The 25239-nt window shown below is 40.6% G+C and overlaps 1 protein-coding gene across 3 annotated transcripts in view; it reads right to left on the minus strand.

The window, feature by feature from the left end:
- Positions 1 to 25239, minus strand: part of dennd5b (DENN/MADD domain containing 5B) — a 78192-nt gene that overhangs the window by 41661 nt on the left and 11292 nt on the right. For 2 of the 3 annotated variants that reach the window (XM_042403125.1, XM_042403127.1), the window contains one exon: positions 5071 to 5130. The exons of the other annotated variant lie outside the window; for it this stretch is intronic. In XM_042403125.1, coding sequence (XP_042259059.1) covers positions 5071 to 5130 — 60 coding nt within the window. The remainder of the gene's footprint in view (positions 1 to 5070; positions 5131 to 25239) is intronic. 3 annotated transcript variants of the gene reach the window in all.

A 25239-nucleotide genomic window follows, 5' to 3' on the forward strand; every position in this document is an offset into this window, starting at 1 on the left:
AACTCAGAACTGTTAAATTATAGAACTCATTACAATAACTCACTCAAGAACAGTACTGTAGCTGGATTGTTGATTGCAAGATTGAAGATTTTACTGTAGTTATCATCACACTGTTGTATTGCATTGTTAGTAGGTTTGTAGAGTATTGGTATTATATGTGAACACATGAAGATGAATATGTGTATATATGTAGGTACATACAGTATATGTGCCAATGTATGTATGTAGGTTATATGTGTGTATGTATGCATATACATTCACTTGAATGGGAAGGCCCTGCTGTATAAGATATATGTGTGTCAATAATTATGTGTTGAATTAATGTATGCTTAAATGTTTTTAATGTGGACTCTTGGACGATTAGCCAATGAGCTAAAAGATCTGAATAAATCAAATCAATCCCGAAGTTAAAGTAGCGACAACTTCACCTCGGAGAAGTAAGAGTCTCCTCATTACAGACTCAACGGTCTATTACACAAGCATGTACAATAATGTCAGTGAAATGTTAAAATTGTCACTATAACACCCTGCAGATAGGGAGATTTAAGAGCTATGAAAGCTTTATTTACATCATAATATGACTTATTATTGTCATGAAATGGGGCGATTACTTTGATTTTCCTGTTTAAAAAAAAACTTAAACATATTCTTGACTACTGAATATGTTAAATAAATATTATAATCTATAAATTGCTGTGTATTGTTCAGCATAAAGAATCAATAAGCGCTCTGGTGAGGACAGTTGTTTTTAATAAGATAGTATGTTAATCGTTACCTTGGTAAATGTGTCAATTAATTGTGATATCAAGAGCAGTGCATGCTGGGATAGGACAAGCAGAGCCTAGAGTATGAAGCAACAGCAAGCTGCCATCTGTTTTGGTCAAATATGAGATCTGTAGCACCCTCACTGTGTCTGTACTGACAGAGAATGCAGTCTGTCCATCCAAAACCCAGCTTTACACTCCAGTCCTCTCTCTCCATCTACTGTGATTTCATTGTGTGTGTGTGTGTGTGTGTGTGTGTGTGTGTGTGTGTGCGTGTGAGGGAGTCAGTTGTCAGCAGAGCAGCATAGCGGAGACAAACTGTGTCAAATGCCGGACAGCCATACGGGTGGTCACATGTCCAACAGCTGCTCAGGACACAACAGCCGTCCTCCGGAGCGGGATATATTATCTACTTTCTCACTGAATTCTTTCCTTCTAATTCAAATGACTCCATCACACTTCCTCCCCTGCTTCCTGTGTGTGCTCCACTGAACTACAGTCACACTATTGCTCTTGGTGAGTGAGAAATAGCTGTTTATTGTGGCGCTGGGCTCATTCTAAAATGTTCTGGATCACAGCGTCAACAAAATGCTTCACATGTAAAAATGGAAAAACCTCGAGAGAAATTGTTTAGGAAATTCAAATTGTGCTTCCCTCAGCTGTGTGGTGACAGGAGGGATTTCTAAAGGGGAATTGAGGGAGAAGCCCAGAGGCACAGATGGGAAGGGAAATAAAAAGTAGAAGAAGAAAATATGTTTTTTTATAAATTGGGTGGAACAACCCTTTAAATAAATGATTTTCTTTGACAGTCGACTACAAACCAATAATTCTAGCTGGAACAGACTCAAGAGTCTTGCTCAAGAGCACCTCAGCAGGTTGAAAACTTGCTGACTCGGGCGCTGGGATCAGTGATGAGCTACTGATGGAGCTGTGATACTGGGGTCAAACCTGCAACTCTGTAATGACTCTCTGTGGGCTATTAAATCTCACCACTGATCCACACACTCATTTCATTTCCTTTCAGTGATCACATCTCCAACAGTCCCGCTGCAAGGTGGAGACAGACCTACATTGATTCCAGATAAGTGAATGGGCTGAGGAACGCCAGACAGTTGGTGCCTTTTAATGATAAGAGCGAGGTCAGAGGGTCACTGAAGTTGGGTGAGGAATAAAGGGGGAGGGACAGAATGATCGTTTTGAAAATTTAATCATTGATCACTCCAGCGTGGGCCCAGTCACATGATCAATAAGGGTTTTGTGTGAATGGTAGGAGTAATACAAAGACTCACCATAATTATCATTAATTCTCTAATTGTTTATTAACCTGAACTGCAAGGTCTTTATTTGGAACTGGCTGGAACTGGTTTTAATTTGAAGCTGTTGGCCAATAATTATTATTGGCTAACATTATTATTATGTTCAGTTTACTATCATTCACATCTGAGAAGCTAGAACCACTGAAATTTTGTCACTTTTGCTGAAAAAAAAAAAAAAAAAAAAAAGATTTTCAAAATAGTTGCTGATAAATCAATCTATCGACTAGGGCTACAACTGTCAATTATCTTCCTGATTAATTGAATTTTTGAAAAAATCTTTAAAAGACCAGATAATAGAAAAAAAGCCCATCCATCCATAAAGTGACATCTTCAAATGTTTTGTCTGACTAACAGTTCAAAACACAGAGGCAATCAGTTTACAATGATATAAAACATCTCTGGTTTTAGCTTCTTCCAGTGGAGAAGTTAAAACCAGAGATTCTACAATGAATCAATTATCAAAATAATTGCTGATTAATTTTCTGTTGATTGACTTATCGATTAATCAACTAACTGTTTCATCTCTAACTGAAATATTGGTTTGCGGGTGTTTAGTCTTGTCTCCAGGACACCCTCGACCTTTACAACCAGCTTTGGCCATACTGTTCTTAATTAAAGTCCTGCCAATAAAACAAAGAGAGAAAGAAAGAGAGAAAGAGAGAGAGAGAGAGAGAGAGAGAGAGAGAGAGAGAGAGAGAGAGAGAGGGTGAAAACTTGAGAGGCAACGCCAGATGAATAATGAAAAGGCCGGCTGACATTTCAGGAGGTTCAGAGAACAAAACAAAGCAAGACAATGTTTCCCAGTCCGGCTGAGCTGTCTGATTCCCTCCAGCGGTCCTCTGCACCTGCACGCAACACGTCCAAATGTACATGAGGGACTAGAGGAAAGTGTCTGTGCTTCAGTGACATTTACAATATCTGATAAAGCAATATCTGACTCTGTTTAAGCAGATGCTATTACGATGTGTAAATAACAGCAGGCTTCAAGAGGACCTCCAGTGCACACACACTGGATCTCTGTGTGTGTCTATTCCTTTGTCTCATACTCATACACACATCTAAATACACTCAAACACACATAACATAATAATTTATACTTGGTTTTGTGCCCCAGGAGGTCCAGGGCTTTGTGTCTACTGTTCAGGTATGACAAGGATGACTGAAGCCCCCCGAACGCCTTTACCATGACAAACAAAAGATGACAGGAAAAGGACAAAAGAGGGAAGAAAAGAAAAAAAGGGAGAAGAGGCTTGCTTTGTTTAAGCCATCCATCCTCTACTTTTCTTAACTCCCCCAAGCAAACAGCTACAAAACAAACAACAACCTGGAGGCAGAGAAACAGGACGGCTGAATGTTTTTCATCAGACAAGGAGAGGGGCGAAGGTAAAAATAGTCAGCTACGACCAGGGAGCAAGAGGGGGACTGATTTGGATAACAAGCTCAAAGAAAGTTGACCTAAATACTGTACAGTGACTGGAGAGGAGGACACTGGAGGAGAGAGAGGAAATATGAGAGAGAGGGGCTAAGAGGATGAAATGGATTGAAGGGTGTAATCCAGGTGGAGGTGGTGAAGGCAGAGTGATAGAGGGGATCTATATTAGAGCATAAAAGTGATATCACCTGTACACAAATATAGACTAACATGATTTCTCTATGGATTCACTATCGCTTTAGAAAGATATCAAACGGAACTGGTATTAGTTTGATACCATCAGGCACAATCATCCTCATACCAGATGGTTATATTATCACCAGAATTTACATGCTGGCATTTTTATCTCCCTGGAATATAACAAGTTTGTATATAACATGAACTGTAAAAAAGGTTCAATAAACACTATCAGCTGATTATAGTAAACTGGTTCTGTGATGCTGGTTTTTGCGTTAACTTTGCGTTACAAAAATGGTTTTAGGGTTGGGGTCTGATTTGCAATTGTTAAGCTCCAAGGTAATGAACATCTTATAAGTCTTTTATTTCTTCTCCGTCTTCTTTATTAGCATAGAACAACATACAGTAGAAATCAAAGTTAAATGTGGTGTACCACAAGGATCTATGCTTGGGCCACTTTTGTTCTGTATGAACATGCTGCCACTTGGTCACATCTTCAAATATGCAACATAACTAGGCTGATGATACGCAAATCTATCGTCTTGTAACAGCCAATAACTCCTCCAAACTTTTAAAACTGGAGAAATGCTTGTTGGAGTTCCATTGATGGGTGAGTAAAAACTTTCCACATTTGAATGCCAAGACCAAAATGATATGCATATGTGTGTCCACCCTCTTGTTTTTGTATTTCCAACAAGACCAACAGAGTGGTGAGTCTTCTGTAGTGAAATGATCTTGCTAATTGTGGCCACCAATCATAAGGCTACAGAATCTCCCAGTTTACTTTCATTCATATCAATCATTTTAGCTTATCAGCTGATTCAGCAGTATGTGAATTAAGTATCTCATGAAAAATAAGATGTGCATATGGAATACACATTTTATTGCCTATCAGTTACATTTTATTAACCTATTGTATTACATGCTGCTCATCTCATTTTTAAATTGTAGCTTATTGTGGACTTAATTAAGCTACCGCTAAAAATCTTACAGTTCCAGCCTGCTCTATTGCATTTGAGTGACCCAGCCTTTCCTGTTAGCATCAAGACACTCTGGAATGATCTGCTTAGCTGAGAGGTAAACATATGGGTTTGAAAGGATTCAGATCTAATAGGCGAATTCCATAGTAAAATAAAATGCTATCTGAACCCAACTATAAATAGTTCATAGTAATAAATGCAGTCTGTGGAAGAGGTAATTATGTGAAATCACATCAATGTTCCCCACAGAGAATTCACAGTAAATCCATACAGGGGGCAAGGCTGACATTGTATTTGATCATGTAGTTAATGAGGTACATCTGGAGAAGGGAGCAGCTGAGTGCGGACAGAGCAGGCGGGCATGGCAGACAGTGTGAGGGGTACAGATGATGGTGTTTTACCTGTGGCTGCAGTATCTGGATCCCTGCCTTGGCGGTCGGCTTCTAGCCACTGGTACAAAGCTATGGACGAGCCACATGCAGAAAAACATGGAGCAAAAAACAAAGAAAAACAGCGCAATGTCAAAAGAAATGCACACAGAAAAGCAAATTAATGAATGCATGAGAATGAGTACAGCATGAACATGGCACACACAGTATCAATATCACAACAGAGCATGGCATGGCATTTAGGACATAATACACATGGGCTTCAAATGGGAGGATTAGCACTCTGAAACAGCACTTTTGACTTTTCAGTGTTCTTTTTATTGGAACCACTAACAGCCAGAGTAGCTGTGGAGATCAAATTGTCGAATATGGAGGCAAAAGTAGATGTCGCACAATGCAGAAACAGGCAGTGTGTTAGATACCAAAAGATGCAAATAGTGAGTCATCATCTGCAAAGTGTGACATTCCTTTCTGTCTCTTCATGAGACTTTTCAGTGAATATCTGGTCTTTTGGGGGAGTTAAAAGTGCCATTTCAGAGTTGCAAGACTCGATGAAAATGTTTCGATGCATGTCAGCGTCTTAATGATGGAGCTGTGAGTGAAGTAGTAGCTTGTGGTTCAAGTGTTAGTGAGCAGCCAGCTCATTTGGAGTCAAACCAAGCAGCAGAATTTGCACAGCAGCAAACATTTACGTCACAGATGGTTTCCAACCAAATAGAGACCACAGAGAGGATGGCGCGCATCTTTAATGTGAATGTGAAGGAGGGCATTGTTGCTAGTGTGTACAGTGCATCTGAGCTTAATCTCTTCAACCCCACAGGCCCACAGTTATTACAAATCCACAGAACTCTATTTTATATTCTGGTAGATATCTCAAAGTAGGACTGCAACTAACCATTGTCATTCAAATGGATCTATAAAATGTCAGAAAAGAGTTAAATATCAACAGATTGATTAATTAAGTAATGGCTGCAGCTCTATCACACGTTTCAAAAGATACCAAATCCTGTATGTCAGGATGAATTGTGGGGAAATGGGTAGATTATTTCCATTGGACAGAGCAAAACTGCCACAGAACTATTAAGTCTTGATTTTGAATATTTCGGTAAAAACCGTAAATCTTCAATGAAGAGCTTGAACAAGATGATACACAAAACACATTATACTGTCAGACGATGTGGAACAAGATAATCTTTCCAACCTTTAAGCTACTTCCGGGGAAATAAAAAGGGTCAATCTGGTCATTAAGGGGTTAAAGTTGGCGTACTCATAAGAGAAGCATAGATATTCTGACTTTTAATCCTAAATATGGGTCTACAGCGAATCCTACATTTCCCATAATGCAACTAGATAGCCTCTTTTCATTAAAGCCTCCCTGCCTAGTGAAAGCCTACTCATTTCCAACTAAAAGCCCCCAGTTTGTTACATACACTTTAATAGAAAGCCTGTGTTACAAACTGGGGGATTTAGTTTGTATTCTCCAAGCTCAAGCTTATAACCATAATGACATCACTATGACATCATCAGGGTTATTCTCTAAGACTTGACAAAGCTCCTCCAGAGCCACAGAAGACATTACAAAACGTTTTTTTCAGGGTAAGTAGTACTCTCTGTGTTGATTATATACAGTATTCTGTATATACATGTGTGTAAAATTAGTGGCATTCCCCTGTAAGACATTGTAACCATATTTAGAGTAAATAGACTTAAATTGTCTACTGTAAATGTCCAGATTATAGCAGAATACAAACAAGTAATACAGACAGTAGGCTAATCTCTGTGACGGCGCCTCTGCTCTTGTGATCGGAGTCACCAGGCCGAAGATTAGAAGCCTTAATCAGCTCTCTCCCACACACTAAACTATCCGATCTTGACAGGAAAGCAGGCTGCACCACACTCTGAACACTGTCTGTTGGGTATTTTTACCCAAAGTGCCTTGGTTCAGCTTTGAGAATAGTTCTGAACACAGCAATGGGGGTAAATGAAGCCCATAACTTCCATCTTTCCATCCAACTGTGATGATAATGTTGAGCAAACAATAAAATGTAATATGGTGCAATAATGTGAACACCGGCAGAAACATGCATAGTGTAATATGTGTGTGTGTGTTTCTCTGCCCTCCAGGAACCTCCACAGCAGGGGGGGGTTGGATTTCAAGGTCATTATGATGACACAAATATTGTGCGTCCGCTAAATTCCTAAAATAGATTCAGAAGTGCACACTCGGTCCGGGTGTGTGAACATAAACACAATACATGGACAGCCCTCTCAGGTTTTTTTCCTCACACTGCTGATCTTTATGACAGACACACACCTCTCTATCAGTATTATGTAACAGTAGAACATTTATTAAGTGCTATCTCTGCAAGTTTCCTCCTGGCTGTGCGTCTCTTACCGTTCTGCTCTTCCTGTCAGTTTCTCCTCTATGACTCTTCAACCACCTCACTTACTCTCTATACACGCACTCCTACATCTACAGAAAGACCTGGATGAAACTATCACGGCTCATAAATGCTACTGAGAGTCCAAATGAGATGATTTGTTAGTGTACAGTTCATCCTTTCAGGCAGCCACTTGCAGAGATTTCAAACTTACTTAAAATATCTTATATCAGCCAATATTAGCCCATTGCAATTATCAGTATTGGCGTACATGGCGGCCTATAAAAAACAAGAAAAGTCAGTGTAGAAATGCTAAAGATTTGCACACAGCACTGACGAGCTTATCTTTTAACTGTAAAATGCTGCACTTAGAACATATCTTGTTTGCAAATTTTTATTTCAATCAGTGTTAAATCAGTCTCACTAAAAAAACAAAACAAAATCAGGCTCATCATTCTCTACAGGAAAGGTTATTGGGGTTTTTTTTTTGGTGCGCTGGCACCACATAGTCTGGCGTGTTGTCTGAGACTGAACCGAAAGTCTCGCCAGTCATTCTGCGAGATGAGGTGTCACTTAGTTCAAATGGCGGATAAGTCAGAAGTGAAGGAAACTGTTTAGATGTTTTGCGACAGGAAAACCACGACACACAGAGCTGCTGGTATTATCTTCTGCTTCCATCGCTGAACCTCCGCCAACCTGTCTGCCCAGCGCTCTTCACTCCAATTTCTCATGATTCATTTCTAGAACTTTCACAGATAAAATCAAACACACACACACACACGCACACACACTAACACGCGTGGTAACATTTTGGACATACAGTATTCTAACGGATCTCGCTGCTTTGAACGCTCGCACATCTATTGATCGGTGCTTACAGGTATTGCACACAGGGCTAGTGAAGCAGTTCTGAGTGATAATGATCAGAACTGGCATGAGATCAATGAGTTGCAGTATTAAGCTGATTAGTTATCGGTCTGTATGATGAACTGCTACTCAAGGCATTCTACGCTTAGGATGATTCATTATTGATGCTTTAAATGTTACTAAGATATAAATGCACAAATGTTGCTTTAATATCCTTCCAGCTCAATCCTACCACTCCATTTCCCATCTACACAGGGATTAAAATGCACCTTTACACTACCGTACATATATAATATATAGAATTTAGGGCTGTAACTAACTATTATTACTACTAACTATTACTATTCATTATTCAATTAATCTGCCCATTATTTTCTTAAATAATCAAGTAGTTGTTTGGTCTATAAAATGTCAGAAAGTAGTGAAAAATCACTGTTTGCCAGAACCTAACATGACATCTTCACAGTCCACAACCCAAAGATATTCAGTTTACTATCATAAAACACTGAAGACACCAGAAAATATTCACATTTGAGAAGCTGGAAGCAGAGAATATGCACATGTTTTCTTAAAAATAAATAAATAAATAAAAGACTCAAAATAACCATTGCAGCTCTAATAGAATTATATATTCAACATTCAATTGCACAATACACAGATATAAATATGTTAACACTTGGTTTAAACAGACTAAAGTTAAATTTGTACATGTTGACCAGTTACAAGTAAACCTGAGTTTATTATGACCTTAAGTTAGAGTGACTTTGACATTGACATGGTGACCCTTTATCTTGGCAGGTTAATCTGTTTTTAGCTAAACTTTATTCAAATACAATGAACAGCAGCTCATGAAGAAATATCTGTAGATAAACATCAGTTGCGTTTATTTGGTTTCACGTTAGGCTTTTTAAGTAATAGCCTTCTTTCTGAGTGTGAGATAAGAAGACTGATATGACTGTCTTGTCTGCACATTAAGTACAGAGATGGAGCCAGAAGATGTTTAGCTTAGCTTAGCATAAAGATTGGAGGCATTTCTGTTTGTGTATAGTAAAAGTTAAAGCATTTAAAACTGGTTCCAGACCTTATGCTAAGCTAGGCTAACTGCCTCCCGCCTTGAAAAACATCTAAAAATGCACAAAGGCTTCTGTATCAGAGCACAGTCCTCCTCAGCTCAGTGATAGCAAAGCAAAGCAATTACTGTATATTGGAGAATCAGTGTTAATCCCAAACCACACAGCCCTCGGGGGGCTCTGTATTGATGTAGAGGGCCGACTGTTTCCAGCCAGCTTCATATTTATGAACACTCATTAACACACTCAATCCCCAGTATGATCTCTCTCCCCGAGTTGGAGCCGATTCAATTTAAATTTGACGTATGGGTTCATTTTGCAGTCTGTTGATAATCTCATCCATTAGCTTGAGCTCTGTTCTTGTTGAGGGTCTTTGTTGGTGTTTTGTGAGGCGAGTTGCTTTCAGGGATCTCTGGTGGTTTTAATGCTACCTGCGCAAATTCAGATCCTGCATGTCATAAATAATAATCATGAAGCACACAGGACTAAACAAAACACAGACAGGCTTCAAATCAATAACATAATGAGATTTACTGTGATTGAAAGGCGTAGTACAAATTAAATGCATTATTATTACTAATGCAGCCGCTCATAATGAAGCTGTTATTGTGAGCATTTGTTAGATGTGTAATAGTGACATGTATCTCTGTTGGAACAGACTTTTGTTATGTGTGTGTTTTGTTGCTCTGTATGAACTCTCAATCTGTGACCTTTACTTTAGTAAAAGGTCTGCTAGTTTTTTTTTATTGATTTTGTGTCCAACATTTTGTCACAGCAGGAAAGTTAAAAGACATTTATCAGGACATTTTACCCCCCACTCACCCAACCCTATACCTCCATAGCTAAATAAGAGCCACAAACAGTATTGACAATAATAATAAAATACAATAAAAGCAACAAAAAATAACAGAAAAACAGCAATGTATCAGGAATAAGAGAAGTAATAGTGAGACTGGGCTTTATCTGTTGACATTTAGACTCCGAGACGGACGTGAGGTCGCGACCTTTACTTTCTGATGAGATTATAGCACGGAGATCAATGCAGCCACATCCACTTGGCAACATCTGCAACACACACACACACACATTCATAGATGCTACCAAAAACAGAACAAAGCCCTGCAACACTAACAGCTATTCTTCACCAAACTCCCAAACAAAATACTTCAGTCTTAATAGTGATCACGCTCGGTTACACAACCCGTTTTATTTGTTTATCTTTCATTTGCATCATCTAAACTGAGTGAGGAGTAAGAGCAGAGTGTTCCCCTGTTGAAGGTGGATGAGAGTGTGGTAGATCTGGTCGGCCTTCGCTGCTGCCTCCCGACTTGAATTGCAAAGCGGCAGCCACGCAACAGTTCAGCAACAACAAATCAATGCAGCCTATGTGTGTGTGTGTGTGTGTGTGTGTGTGTGTGTGTGTCCATCTGCCTCCTTCTCTGCTTTTTTTTCTCACAGTCTCCTTATAAACCATTACAAATCTATTTTCAGCTGATTTTGTGGTTTCCACGGCAAACCGCTTCTCACAATGATTACACTGTGTGAATACGTTCATCCAAAGAGCTTCACGCGTGACACGGACATGAACACCTACCGAGCACCAAAGCTAGCTGAAGTGATTCTGTGGTGGGGAGGGGGGGGGGTGTGTCATCCATCACAGTGACCACAGCACCAACATTCTAGAGTACAGAGAAACCGTGATTTTGTTTCAGTTGTACTTAAAGCTGAGAGCACAGTTCTTATTTTAAGGTCGAGAACATCTATTTCTAAAAAAAAATTCTACATAAGAGGCACTGTGCACATGATAGCAAATAACAGTTATGAAATATAAAGAACTGCATGAGCTGAAAACAGAGATCTATTGAAATAAATAAATTATACAAAAATAAACAGGATGTTTGCAGCAGGGAGCTCATCTCATGTTTCAGTCTCAGTCCTTCATTTTCAGCAGTAAAGACCAGCATCATGTCTTTTGCCATTAATGAACACTGGAAAAAGTAGATATGGTCTTTGTTATCACAGGTTTTTGGCACAGTTGACATATAAATAAGATATTTTGTCTGTTTCCTGTCATATTTAAGTAGGCTAGCCCCGTTCGGTATTGTCTTATTGTCTTTGCAGCAATGGCAGAATGTCTAAAAGCAAATGCTGCAGAATGGATCATAACAATACCCAACACATGATTGCACATGCTGCACACTGAGGTCCGTTTCTTATCAGCAGTCAAGGCTGAGCAACACACACACACACACACACACTAGCAGACGGACGGCCCTGAGAAGAACTTGACCTTTGCATGAGGAGGAAAGGGAACAATACAAGTCTGATTTATCATGTGCCAGTCCCTGCTGAGATCGCTCTTCTCTTAGGCTGAAGTCTCTGTTCTCTCTAAAACTAATTTAACAATTAATAGGACTTATGGTGAATTATTATGATTTTCACCATGTTTTTTTGTGGATTTTTTTTCTTTAGCAGTCAGAGCCGTTCTCTCTCAGGCTGAAGCTGACAGTTCCGAGCTTTCTTCACCCCTCTTCCTCCCTGTCTCTGGTAACAATCATCAAAATAATGAGGTCATTTCCATCAATAGACATCCATACAGCAAGCTCAGCTTTACAGGAGGGGTTTCCCCCCCTAAAAAGTCAGGGGCTGGGGGGTATTATATGACACACACTGCATCATTAGAGCCACAAATCACTTAATGCACCCCTAATTACATACAATAGGCCCCAGGAGGGCGTGCCCACAATGCATCTATACTAGTGTGTGAATGTACAAACACACACACACACAGACACACACACATTTGTACACAATGAGAAGAGTGTGAGGCAGCCTCTCATTAGACAGAACATGTTAAAGCACACACTAGAGGAAAAATGCCCAATTACAGCACTTATTAACTGCAGTAAAGCTTACACACACACACACACACACGCATATAAATGAAAGAAACAGAAAGAAACTAATCACATGTTGGCCCCAGACACTGATGCATAATGCATGTGGAGCCTGTTGACCGGGTGATCAGACGCACTGCTCTAGGAGTGTGTGTGAGGATCAGTGTGTGTGTGTGTGTGTGTGTGTGTGTGGACTTCAGAGTCAGGGAGCATGACTGAGTGACTGACGGGCTTTGTTGTCTCTCTTCAAGGCCCTGCAGATTCAGAGGAGGAGGAGGAGGAGGAGGAGGAGGAGGGGGGTGTATCTGTCCTTTAGAAGCAACCCGAGCAGACAGACAGAGAAGAAAGATGACTGTCAGTGTTTCACCTGCAGCATAAAAAAGGTACAGACAGTGTGTGTATCCGTGGTTTCCGAAGCAGGGATGCGGCCGTCGTTATTCGCGGTCCTCGGGGGTCGGCGTGTCTACTTCAAAAGCATGTGTCTGTGCATATCCTGAATATCTGCTGAATACATTAAATCATCCCCCCCTCAACGCACACAAAGTCAGTCGCGTGTGAAAGCAAGGACGCGTTCTGCAGCCTGTAGCGTACACACAACCGGTACAAGAACTGACAATGGAGATATGAGCTCAAAACAAAACAAACAAACCGCTTCATAAACCGCTCGGCTCTGGTTGGAATCTGTGCCCAGCCTGCATCTTTACAGCTCTACAAAGAGCGTGTGGTTTTCTCCTCCTTCCTCTGGTTAGAGTCTGAACAAAAGAGTCAGCAACATAAAAAGCAGGATATTCGTAATTAGAAATGAACTTTATTGATCCATTTATCATCAATATTCGCTGTTCCTCAACCATCCGAGCATGTAAAAACAATTTGAAGCCAGCTTACACTTTCAAACTCACAATTTGTAACCCATCAGTTGTGAATGTGTCGTCTGTGAGCCCAAGCTGAAATCAATCTGAAGACATCACTATGACATCATCAGACCTCCAGAGTCACAGAAGACACAATACAGACTGTTTTGACCGGCTGAAGAGTAACTCTCTTCATGACAGGCTAAACAACTGCCCGTTGAAGCATCGCATTTACAACAAAGAGGATATTTTGGGCTCTCTAGTAGCAAGGAGTCAGACGATGGTGGACAGCAGGAATATACCAATGCTGTATTTACACTGTTAAAATTAAAGAAAGTAGAAAAAGATGATTCCATCACTCTTTAACTCTTCCTTTTATCGCTACTTCAAATTTCCACCTCAGCCAAGTAAGAAAAAAAAACTTCATCCCTCCACAAAAACTAAAAAAAATAAACTGTAGTGTATGCCAGGTTAAAGGTGCCCTCAAAAATAATACCTACTAAATATTATTTTTAATTATAACAGTTTTTTAATGTGAACCATCTGAAAAAAGTGTTGAGTTTAACTGACAGTAGCTGAAGACTGAACAACACTAAAAACAGCAAAGTACAAGCCATTATAACACACACACACACACACACACACACACACACACACACACACACACACGGTGCCCATTCAGCAGCACTTATGAAAAGAAAATTCTTCTTCATGGCCAAAGCCTCAATACAAGTCAGCAGGAATTGATCTACTGCTCCCATAATGCTTATCCATCTGGCCTCACCGCACATTCCACCACACAGTGCTCCACCAGCAGCACCTGCTACAACTGGGCACCCGGCCTGGCCACACACACACACACACACACACACACACACACACACACACACACACAAAGCATCCAAACAACTCATACGTGCACAAAACTCACACTCAACCTTCTCCTGCACATAAATGGAGCCAGCGCCCGCTGCGCCGTTCTGGGCTGCCAACGCCTGGCACTGGCTGGGTGAGAGCAGCACCCATCTGTCTCCTTGGCAACGGGACAACTAGAGATGAGGGGGGGCTGTCATTGATGGGGTATTGGGGAGGCGGGGGTTGCCACCTTCTAATCTCTTAATCATTATGAATTATCCTTACATGATGGGGATCAGAGCCGCAGGGGGGCCGGGCTGAGTCAGAATGACAATACAAGGCAAGTGTGTATGTGTGTGTGTGTGCGTGTTTTTGATACCTAATTGGGACCTTTTCTGGTATAAACACCGACCTTGTCAGGACCAGTAGTCCTCATGGGGACCAAAGCCGGGGCCTAATTAAGCAAAACGTCATAAGGTCCTGGTTGAGGTTAGGGGTAAGGTGTGAGTTGAGGTTAGGTTAAGGTTAGGTTAGGGTTTGGGTTCAGCTGTCCACAATGAATGGAAGTCAATGCGATGTCCTAACAAGGATAGCTGCACAAACTGTTGTGTGTGTGTATTACAATGGTCCAGTGTCCCAGTGCCCAGGCTAAGCTGGCTCTACCGGCCCTATTCAGCGCTCTATTGGCCGGCCACAGGACGCTACCGTGGTGATGTCATCACTCTGTCATGCTGTCAAACCCTGCTTTGTTCTTTTATATTCACTTTAAAGATGGTGAGGAGAGAGAGAAGGAGGGAGAAGAAAGGAGGAGGAGGGAGAAGGAGGCTGGGCCAGGAGGTGTTGAGGGTGACTGACTCATTTTCATTCAGGCACATGCTCTGGTTGCTCCCCCGGGTCCTTAAATTATCGCAGGCTTTTTCTGTCCCCGCTTCATGACTCGCTGTCACGGGAGTGTATCAGCAGATTAGCAGCTGTTGATTATCTACACCTTGCTATGAGCTGAGTGATGAAAGAAGAGAGCAGGCAGACAGAGGAGTGCAGGTAACCCTCACTTTACCAGTGATAAAGGATGAATCGCACGTCCGTGCACTGAGGGATTTGGAGGGGAAAATGCGTCCCCCAGAAGTTCTTTTATCCCTGCTAAGCTGTGGTCGCCACAGTGGCACGAGTCCAGCATTCTTTACTCATGACACAACCGTGTCGCAAGCTGCCAACCAGGCTGCCTGCGACACGAGGAAGAGAAGAGCTCTGCTGCAATTTCACACATCAACCAAAGCAGTGAAAGTAAAATACTCCTTTAACCTGTTGCACCCTGATTTTCCTTTAAATGCCCCCTTACATGCTGTATACTTCCAGTGAGAAAGAAAACTCACACTGCAGGACAACATCACTTGTGTATCCTGTCTTGCTTGTCCCAACACTTAATTAAGACCTGACACTTATAAGTTTAAATTGAGTTTATATACAATTTAATATTCCAGATGTCTGAGCATCATTTTTCCTATTTGGTGTCTTTGGAAACTTGACGGAGATCTTGACTGGAATTATAAGGTTTTTGAAGGTATAGGGTAAGGTATTTTAAAGGTATATTGTGGGTTTGTCATGTCTCAGCATAAACACATGCTTTGATAATGATACACTCAATGGTGTGTGGATGAAGAGACTGCATGCCTTAAGCCAAAAAACATTATAGGAGCGATAAAAAATAGACAAACTTACCCAACAAAGTTCATGTTAAAACTATTTGCTCACAGAAATGAAAAGGGTGTTCTAACAATTCAGTACTCTGTCAAGATGAGGGATTTGTTAGAGACGGGTTAAAAAAACAATGATCAAATTAAAGCCGTTTTAGTCCATAGTATGGGCCAAGCTCCAAAAGCACTGGATCCTACACTTCCCATGATGCAACTTGACAGCATCTTTCTTTAGACCCTCCCTGCCTAGAGTCTTTCAAAGTCAAGGCCTCCAGTTTGGCTTTCTGTTTTAAATCTGTAGTGTTCAAACCCAAACTGAGTTGACCCTGATGACATCATCGGGCCACTACTACTACTGCTGTAGTATATACTCTTATTTTTTGCTCCAACAATCAATGTCTATCCTTGATATCTTGTTTCTGCCATTCTAATCAATCTTTCTAGTAAAAGCCAACCTATCCTGTATAAATAAAAGTTCAATAAATCAAATAAAAAACAGTTCTCGAGAGACACATATTAATCTTATTATGAAGAATAACTATGTTAAACAGGCAGGAAATAGCTGTCTGAGCTGTTGGGTGAATGTGTATATGTGTATCAGCCAATGGCAGCTGTTCTCACAGCAGCTGCGTGGCAATAACGAGATGGTGTTGGTGATGTGCCTGATGGGAATGACTCATGCTTTGCAAAGAGAAAAAGGTCTAAGTTGTCCATTAAGGCAGTCAGGTGTGTGTGTCAGGCTGAGTGAGGCCTCATCTGGCCTCAGTGCATTCATCATGGTTTGTAAAAGTTCATCTAGGTTCATCCAGATGCTCACAGTGGAGGGTAGAATTACACTGCACACTACAATACACTAGTACTTTGGTAAAGCTGCAGTCTCTTTTTTGCTTCTGGTTTGTTTTGTGGGTCTGACCTTTCAAATAAGGTCAGGCTCATACTGAAACACAAGAACAAAAAACTACATCCCTAAGTTCTTCCCTGTTCCTCTTTATTTCTACATGGACTTGACAGCTTTTCAACCACAAATGGTCTTTCCCATTAGAGTTAGTTAGAGGTAGTTTTGTGTATTATTGTTCCCCAGCAACTGCTAAACATGTATGGATGTGCATGTGCCTCCTGGTGATTGCCTTATATTAAATACAGACTGTTTTACGATCGGCTCCCATTCTACTTTGCCGTTCTTATGATCGGTGTTAAGCTGGTGATAATGATACTGAGCATTTATTTCACAGATGTTTCACATTAAAAGTACTCCAGCGGCCCAACAGGAATAACCTTAATTCTTAACTTTAGAAGGTTTTATACTGTATATAAAACATCTGCAGGAAGTGTTGAGTTTTAATGAAGCTTAACAGTGATCAAAAAGACAGCAAAGTAAAAGCATGACAACAGTGTTTCAGCAGTTCGGTGAGTGTGACATGGCTGTTGTGCCATTATTTAAGATTTTATAGTAAAACAAGCTCTGACATTTTGGAGTTTCCCAGTGAATGTTGCATTATAGCAAAAGTAAAAGTAAAACTAAATGTATCTGTAAGTCCTGCTAACAAAGACAGGCAGACAGGAGTGATCTTTGTTGGCAGTTGCTTGAAAAACAGCATCAACCGAGCTCCTGCACTGTCTGAGTGAATAGAGAAGATGAAGGGAGAGCGTAAGAGGCTTCCCAAGAAAAGATGCAGCAATCCACAGCGAGGGAAGACGAGCAGAGACAGAAAGACAGATCCCGTGGACGAGCTGTGAAACAGAGAGAGACGCGGCGAGCCTCCGAGCGATGCTGAGAAACGAGGAGACATGACAGAGAGGTGTGGGAGATGAACGCTAAGCAGAGGGTACGAGCTGAGATGAAATCAATGTGGGGAATACAAACAAGGCTGCCAGAACAAAGAGACGGCGGGAGGAAGAGAAAGTGAAAGAGAGTGGACAGCGGTGGAGTCGGCCCCAGCCAACATTTCACTACACAGGACGGAAACAACGCTGCTCTATTACAGCTGACGTGACGACACAGTAACTGAATCCCCACAACAACTGGGAGAGAAGCCTGCAGTCTGGATGTCTGGAGCTATATTTACCGAAAAATCCTTCACCTTTAGTCTATGTGAATAAGAGCTATCATATTTTATGGCTTCACATATTTTTTCATTTAGGAGACCTCCAAGGTTGATAACAACTAGCTTGTTAGTGTCCCAAATTTAAAATCACTGTAACATTAGTCATGACATTATAGAATATAGGGATGTGCAGAGAGCCCAGTAAAAAAAACCCCACTATTTGTGCTTTGCCGAATAATTTGTATTCAGACACACCCCTAGTAGAATACACATTGTAATGCAAGCACCATGAACAGAATTACCTTGTCTGATTGGTTATTTCTCTCTGAGCATACATATAATCATAATCACTTGAGCATGATTCCTAAAAGGTTATTCCTACACTTGACAAATGTGTCTTATTCTTCACTTAAAGACGTTTTTCACTCCTACACTAGCTCTTTGTAGTATAATTAGAGGCTTTGGTCTGGCGTACAAGTCTGGGTGCTTCCACTCCCTTTGCAGCCCGACAATTACACAACCTCAAACCAACCGAATCCTAACATTCACCCAGACTGTAAAAAAAAAAAAAAAAAACAAAAAAAAAACATATCCATTTTTATCTTTCAGCATGTAACGCAAAATGCTCTCCAGCTGTCTCGGGGCATTCCACTGACAGTAAGTGAAGGGAAGATCCTTTCAAAAAGTTCACTATTCAATGTGATATCGTTATTTGAACGTGCTTGCGGGAGGATTAAAGGAGTGAAGAGAGAGAGGAGTGAGGTTCAACTCAGTTTGTATGATCAAAGCTGCAGAGGTGGAGAGGGCTTTCCCAGCTCTGCTCGTCGAGGTGCACACATAGATTTAACAAAAAATATAAAGATATTCAGTTAGATGTACAAATCAGGCTCCATACACACACATATTTGTCATTCACAGTCAGACTTGAAGCAGCCTGAAGGGCCTCTTCAAACACTACAGACGGCTGCTGCTGGGCTGTCTCCAAGAAGCCTGCGGCGGACATCTTTGATGTTTAGAGAACATCACTTTACAGGGCAGTTTGACGAGGCTACAGTGAAACCGAGGAGTTTTCTATGACTTCTCATTTAGTTAATGGCACTAGACCTCTCACGGCTTAGATCTTGATGTTAGGGCTGTACCTAATAATTAGTCTCAGTATCAATCTAATCATTTAATTGAGAAAATGTCATAAATAATGGCTGCCAATCACAACCATCAGTCCAAAACCCAAACACAGTCAAGTTACCATCATCTAAAGCACAAAAAAGCAGAAAAATTCTCACATTTGAGAGACTGGAACCAGACAATGTTAGGCAATTTTGCTTGATAAATGACTTGAAGTATTTGTCTGGTATTCTATATGATGTTCAGACCCAAACCAACAATGAACAATTATTGTGTGCGTGTCTATCAAAGCCTTTTATATCTTATTCCTCTGTGCCGTAGAGCTTGTTGTTCAAAAACTATTAAAAACACATCAGTGAGCCACACTGTTGCACTGGATGACTTGGTTCCAGCATTACCATGAAGACACACACACACTGTGTGGTTTATTTTGACTCAGTCCCACACACACACCGTCCTGCTGCTCGAAATACTCACTAGAGCAGAAAATGTGGATTCATCCGCTATCCAAAAATAGTCTCTAACGAATGTGCTTTTCTCCTGTTTGAATAATGTTTGCTAAAAACTAAACAACTACACTGATTTAGGGAATTATTGAGCCTTTAAAAATATTTGATATATATTTATATATTTGTGAGCTGTTTCTAAAGATCTTCAGTAGGAACCAATGGACACAGATAGAATAGTAAAGTCAGGTAGTATTGATAGACGGACTAACACATTGTTGGTTTGAAATTTTTTTTTATCAGATTTGCTGACAATAAAGCCAGCCTTATTTTTAAACAATGAATACATTCATTAAATACTGATGACCTTTCTGTCAATCATCTAATCAACTCAGATTAGTTGAAAGGACGCCAACAGTGAATAGTGTGAAAAAGCATCCTGTCTTGTTAAAGGATTATCCAATCACCTGCAGAGTAATGTTAGTCTAATGTTGGTCTTACTGACACCTCTAAACTAAACTACAGCTGCAATGATTAGATGCCAACTGTTAAATTAATCACCAACTCTTTTGATAATCAATTCATCGTTTTGAGTCATTTTTTAAGAGAAAAATTCCCTGGTTCCTGCTTCTCAAATGTGAATATTTTCTAGTTTCTTTACTCTTCTATGACAGTAAACTGGGTTGTGGACAAAACAAGACATATGGAGATGTCTCACTGGACTTTGGATATCATTGATAAAAATTTTTTTTTACCATTTTCTGACATGTTATGGACCAAACAACAAATTCATTAAATAATTGATGGTTGAATTGGTAATCCCTGTAATACATCTTTCAAAGTTCATCAGTGTTGCAGTATCTGCTCTCAGGAGGTTGTCAAACTGTCCACTGAACAATGAGAAAATGTAAGAAACATGATGTTATACTTGTATGATTCACATGTGCAGATCATTTTAAGTGTGTGTGTGTGTGTGTGTGTGTGTGTGTGTGTTAGGAGAGAGGGTGGGGAAACACAATGAAGCTAAATCCTTTCAAGCCTGGCCAGCTGACAGGCAACATAAATTACAGCTTATAATCAGAAGGAGAAAAAGGATGAGAGGAAGTCAGTGGAGGGGGGTGCAGAGTTGTTGGGTGCTCTCTTTAGCTCATCAACCCCCTTCAGATAAATAATTTGTCTTGCTTAAATGCGTTCTTGTCTCCATGGAAACCCCTGTGCATCCTGTAGCAAACAGAAAAAGGCTGAAGGGCTCTTGTTAATGGAGGTTACGTCATCCCATTTGAACCCAGGCCCATGTTAATTGCATTGCCTCTGAGCAGGCCTCACAGCTTGCCACCTGAGTGAGGGAGGGGCAGATGGGGGGGGGGGGGGGGGGGGGGTGGCTGACACACAGCAGAGCATACTAGTGATGTTGTATAATAGGTACTCCCCTCTGGCTCCTACAAAACCCAGAGGACAGCGATGGGGCCTGAGGTTGAAGGAGGCTGCTTGGAAGAGAAATGGCAGAGGCTCGGAGCAGAGATGAACACAGACAGAGGAAGAGTAAAACATAGAGACATGTTTGTTGAAATGACCCTAAGGATGAGCAGGACATTGAGGACAGTTGCATAAGCTACTTCAGCCATACATCCCATACTGCAGCCTTCAAGCAGGAGACATGATGTGACTGGACGGATGAAAGAACAAAGAGGACACTGGGAGGAGAGGATGTCCTTTTCTTTCAGAAACTCACAAGAGAGTAAAAGTTGAAGATGATATCAAGTTCTGGAGAGATTAGAGGCAAAAGTTGGAATCATTAGAATAATGGAGCGCACTGAGGTTTCAACATGCCCTTTTAGTACAAAGTGTGTGTGTGCTTCACATTACTGCTGACCATTAGGTTTTATGTGTTGGTGGTGATCATATTGACTGCTGAGGATTGAGGAGACCATCAGCTCTGAACTCATCTGCAGGCTCTGATGTGATCAGGCTCCATTGTTCTCACTGCGTCTTGTCCACTGTGTGCTTGTATAAACATGCATAGTGAGAAGCAGACTGCTAGATGAGCTTTGCCAGTGTGCTGATACCATTTATCAGGTATCAGCAACGACACTGGACAATCTGAAAAAACAGATGATCATGCAAGTCTAGTGTGAAGCACCAACACCCAAGACCTCAGAGTGAGCCGCCATCTTTGTCTTTTCTTCACAATAAGTTAGCGTGCACATGTGTAGTTGTGCGGCTTTGATAAACATAAGTGACACTTCATTTTCATAACATACTGAAAGGGTAGGAAAAATACTCTCGTGTATCTAAAAAACTATGGTGTGATCTGAGAAAATAGTTGGCGGTAATGCAAATTATATATGAAACATATGCAAAAACCTCGCTATGTTCCTTTCATGCCCAAAATATTAGAGCTGATACAGATCTTACAAGCTCATCAACAACCACAGTGTGTGTGTGTTTAGTGTGTATGTATGTACAGTATGTCCATATGTATGTACAGTATGTATGTATGTAAGTATGTACAGTATATATATATATATATATATATGTATGTATGTATCTTTGTGCTGCCTTGACAGTAACCACAGAGCTACATTGGAACATAGGGAGGCGACTCGCTGGTGCACTTCATGCAAATATTCAGTCTGTTTGAATCTCATCCATCAGTGATCTTTCTGCTTTACATACAGCAGATCAAAGTCCAGATAACAACAGCTGTGAGCACTGGAACAGTTTCAATCCAAAATTAGACAAGTGACTACTATTATAAAATGTCAAAGCACAAAATTAAACACAACACCTAAATAAGGGCTAAATAGTTTAATTTTGTTTCAGTTTCAGTTAAATCAAACTATAAATACTTATTCCTAACCCTAGAGAGGATATAATAATAATAATAATAATAATAATAATAATAATAATAATAATAATAATAATAATAATAATAATAATAATAATAATGAGAAGAAGAAGAAGAAATAAAATATCTACTATAAGCGATACTGCCACTTTTTTCTCTGTCTATCGTAAAGACCCTAGACTTTATGAGTTCAATGCTAAATCACTGGAGTGCACCTTTCATTTGATTGAATTTGAAGATTTAAAGAGTTAAATATAGGACTATGTGATCAACAATCAGTGTGCAGTATTTTGCAGTCATCAACTGCTGCTTAAACCACAATAACAGAAGAGATGTTTAAGGAGGATTGTTTTTTTGTTTTGGCCACTTGGAAGCAAAACTGATTATCACCTTATAACGTTATATAGCCAACATACTGGCTAACAGTTGCCTATTTACACCTCTAGCAGACATATAGCAATATTAATTTTAATTTATAGCAGTGTTCCTGTCCTTCTGATGAATGTAAGTCTAATATTCACTCTCCTTTTAGCTATGTTTTAGTCTCCACCAACTCCTGAGAAAAATATCGGACTCTTTCGCTAGCCGCTAGTAGACACAGTTAGCTAACTGCTAACTGTGTCTGTTTGCTGTTGCCAGGTAGCGTACAGGTGCTGCTGCTGCTGTTGCTTGCAGACCTTAAAACCAAAACAATGGGCTACAGTAAAAGAGTGATGGTTTTTTATGGGTTCATCACTGTGAGCAACACCCATCACATAACACATAGTTATTTGATCCATTGTTTATATGAACATATTGATTAGTGCAGCTTTAAGGCCTAAACAGCTGCTCAGTAGTTGGCTCTGCACCAAACACATCAGGTTTTTCTGTCGGATTCTACAATTTTCAAGTCCGTCATAACTGATGGCTTCCTTCCTCCATCACTTACATTACAGCATCCACTCTTCCCATCAGTCTCTGCTCCTCTCAGACTCCTGATTTCTGCTGTCCTGTCACGTTTGACCCCTCACTCCGCTGGGATAAACAATCCAAGCCACCGCTTCAGAAATAGCCGCAGAGTCGCTCTAATCTGCTTTGACAAGCCCACCGATGGCCCAATTACATAACCTGATGATGTTTTTGGAGTAAGAGAGAGAGAGATTCATCTGGGCAGGGAGAGCGAATGTGACCGAAGCTCGATCACACTCACAAAAACAGAGTTATCTAATTAGTGATGATGGTGTGTTGGAGGAAATTTCAGCTATTTGTCAAACACATTCTGCAGGATTTAAACTGAGTGGCTGTGTGCTGTGACACAATCATGCCGGGCCAATCCTTCACTGTCCTGGGCTCCCGCTAATAATGCTAATTGACTTCATCCTGAACTCATTGTTCAGTCATTTCAATCTGATGCAATGTGTCACTGGGATAATTGGATGTGGATTGTATTCAGATATATGTAAAACTGCCATCATCTTTGCTGTTTCAGGATACTGGCGGCAGGCTCGCCTATAGACTCTCTGGTGTCAACAAACACCATCTATAACATTTTCTGGTCCATTAGGTGCTCTACTACTGGTTGATGTGGGTCAACTTCAGGTTCAGCTGCATTCTCAACTAATAACTAAGACACATTATGTTGAGTAAAGTGCTGCATGACCTGCTGTCAGTCAATCTGACACGTACAGTAGGTCCATATATGATGCTATGATGATACAGGATGACATCACCAACACTGTCAGTCCATATGACATCATGTTTACAGCTCTTGCTTTATTTATAATGAGTCAGTGTGAACATGAAGAGGACCAGAACTGAGAGATCTTTTTTTTCCCTTTGGTCCAGACTAGAGTCGGATGTAGTTGATTACTCAATTAGTCGATCAAAAAAAAATAAATATTGATTTGATAAATTATTATGTTTTTTGTTTTTGATTTCTCAAAATTTCAGGCTGATTTCTGACTCTGTTAGACCAAACAAACAGACAATTTCCAATCTTTCACAGACGAACACACCTAGACTATCTCCCCTTCACATCAGTTACTCTCACATCATTACACAGCGTCTCTCATCACTGCTCTGTGTGTGTGTGTGTGTGTGTGTGTGTGTGTGTGTGTGTGTGTGTGTGTGTGTGAGGGAATCACCAGCAGGCTTCTACAGACAGCCTGCAGGGTCGCTCCTTCCTCTGCTGTAGCGGAGAGAGGTCACGACTAGGTGGCTTCATTACACACACCACTGGTTTAATTCACTATATTCACTGTCTTGTGCTGTCATACAGGCTGTAGAACTTAATGGTATGTAGTGCCGGAGGGGGGGGGGGTGAACATGAAGCAGGAGAGAGAGAGAGGATGAAAGAAGGAGATGAGACGTCAGAGACCAAGACAACAGCAAAAAGGAGATCATTCATTCCATTCTCTGATTCAGAACAAATCAAATCAAAGAGTTTATGACATTAAGTAGCTTATCTGATATTGGCCGTGCTTTGTTTACAGCCTTATCACACAGGGGCAGAGGTCAGAGAATGAGTTGGAACTCAATCAGTGAGAGATCAAAGTCGATTCAACCTGCCAGCAAAAGCAAACACACACCTAGAAATCTCAGCACGATTGTATTTCTCCTGCTGGTTTTGTTTGCTGGTTAGTGGTGTTCTGTGGTGTCTGAGCAGCTCTGTCTGCTTGTTTCTGGTTGTAGACAGCAGAAGTGCTGTGCTGCTGTGACCAGAGAGATAACTTATATAACTGAATCAAAACTGCTGACATCTCCTGTCAAAGTGATTACATGAGCATGAAGTCAAAAGACAGGATAACGTTTCTTGATTGACACGAAACACAAAATCAGAGGGAAAAAAAAAGCTTCTTACATCAGTAAGTTTCAGATACTTTGCAACATCAACCTGATCTCCTCCCTCCTACTGAAGAGGTTTCAGTAACATTATGAGACATATGCCTTTGCATCTGAGAGACAACAGTCACAACAGGTCACAGGTCAGGGATAGAGACAGATATAGTTGAAAACAGATGCAAAACATGGACAGCATGTGCTTGTGTACAGTTTTTGCAGCGTACAGTGAGTGTGATCAGAAAGTTTGGGCTTCATAATCATGCAGATTTAGCTGCTAAATCA

Source organism: Thunnus maccoyii, chromosome 23, assembly GCF_910596095.1.
Source record: "Thunnus maccoyii chromosome 23, fThuMac1.1, whole genome shotgun sequence".
Lineage (NCBI taxonomy): Eukaryota > Metazoa > Chordata > Actinopteri > Scombriformes > Scombridae > Thunnus > Thunnus maccoyii.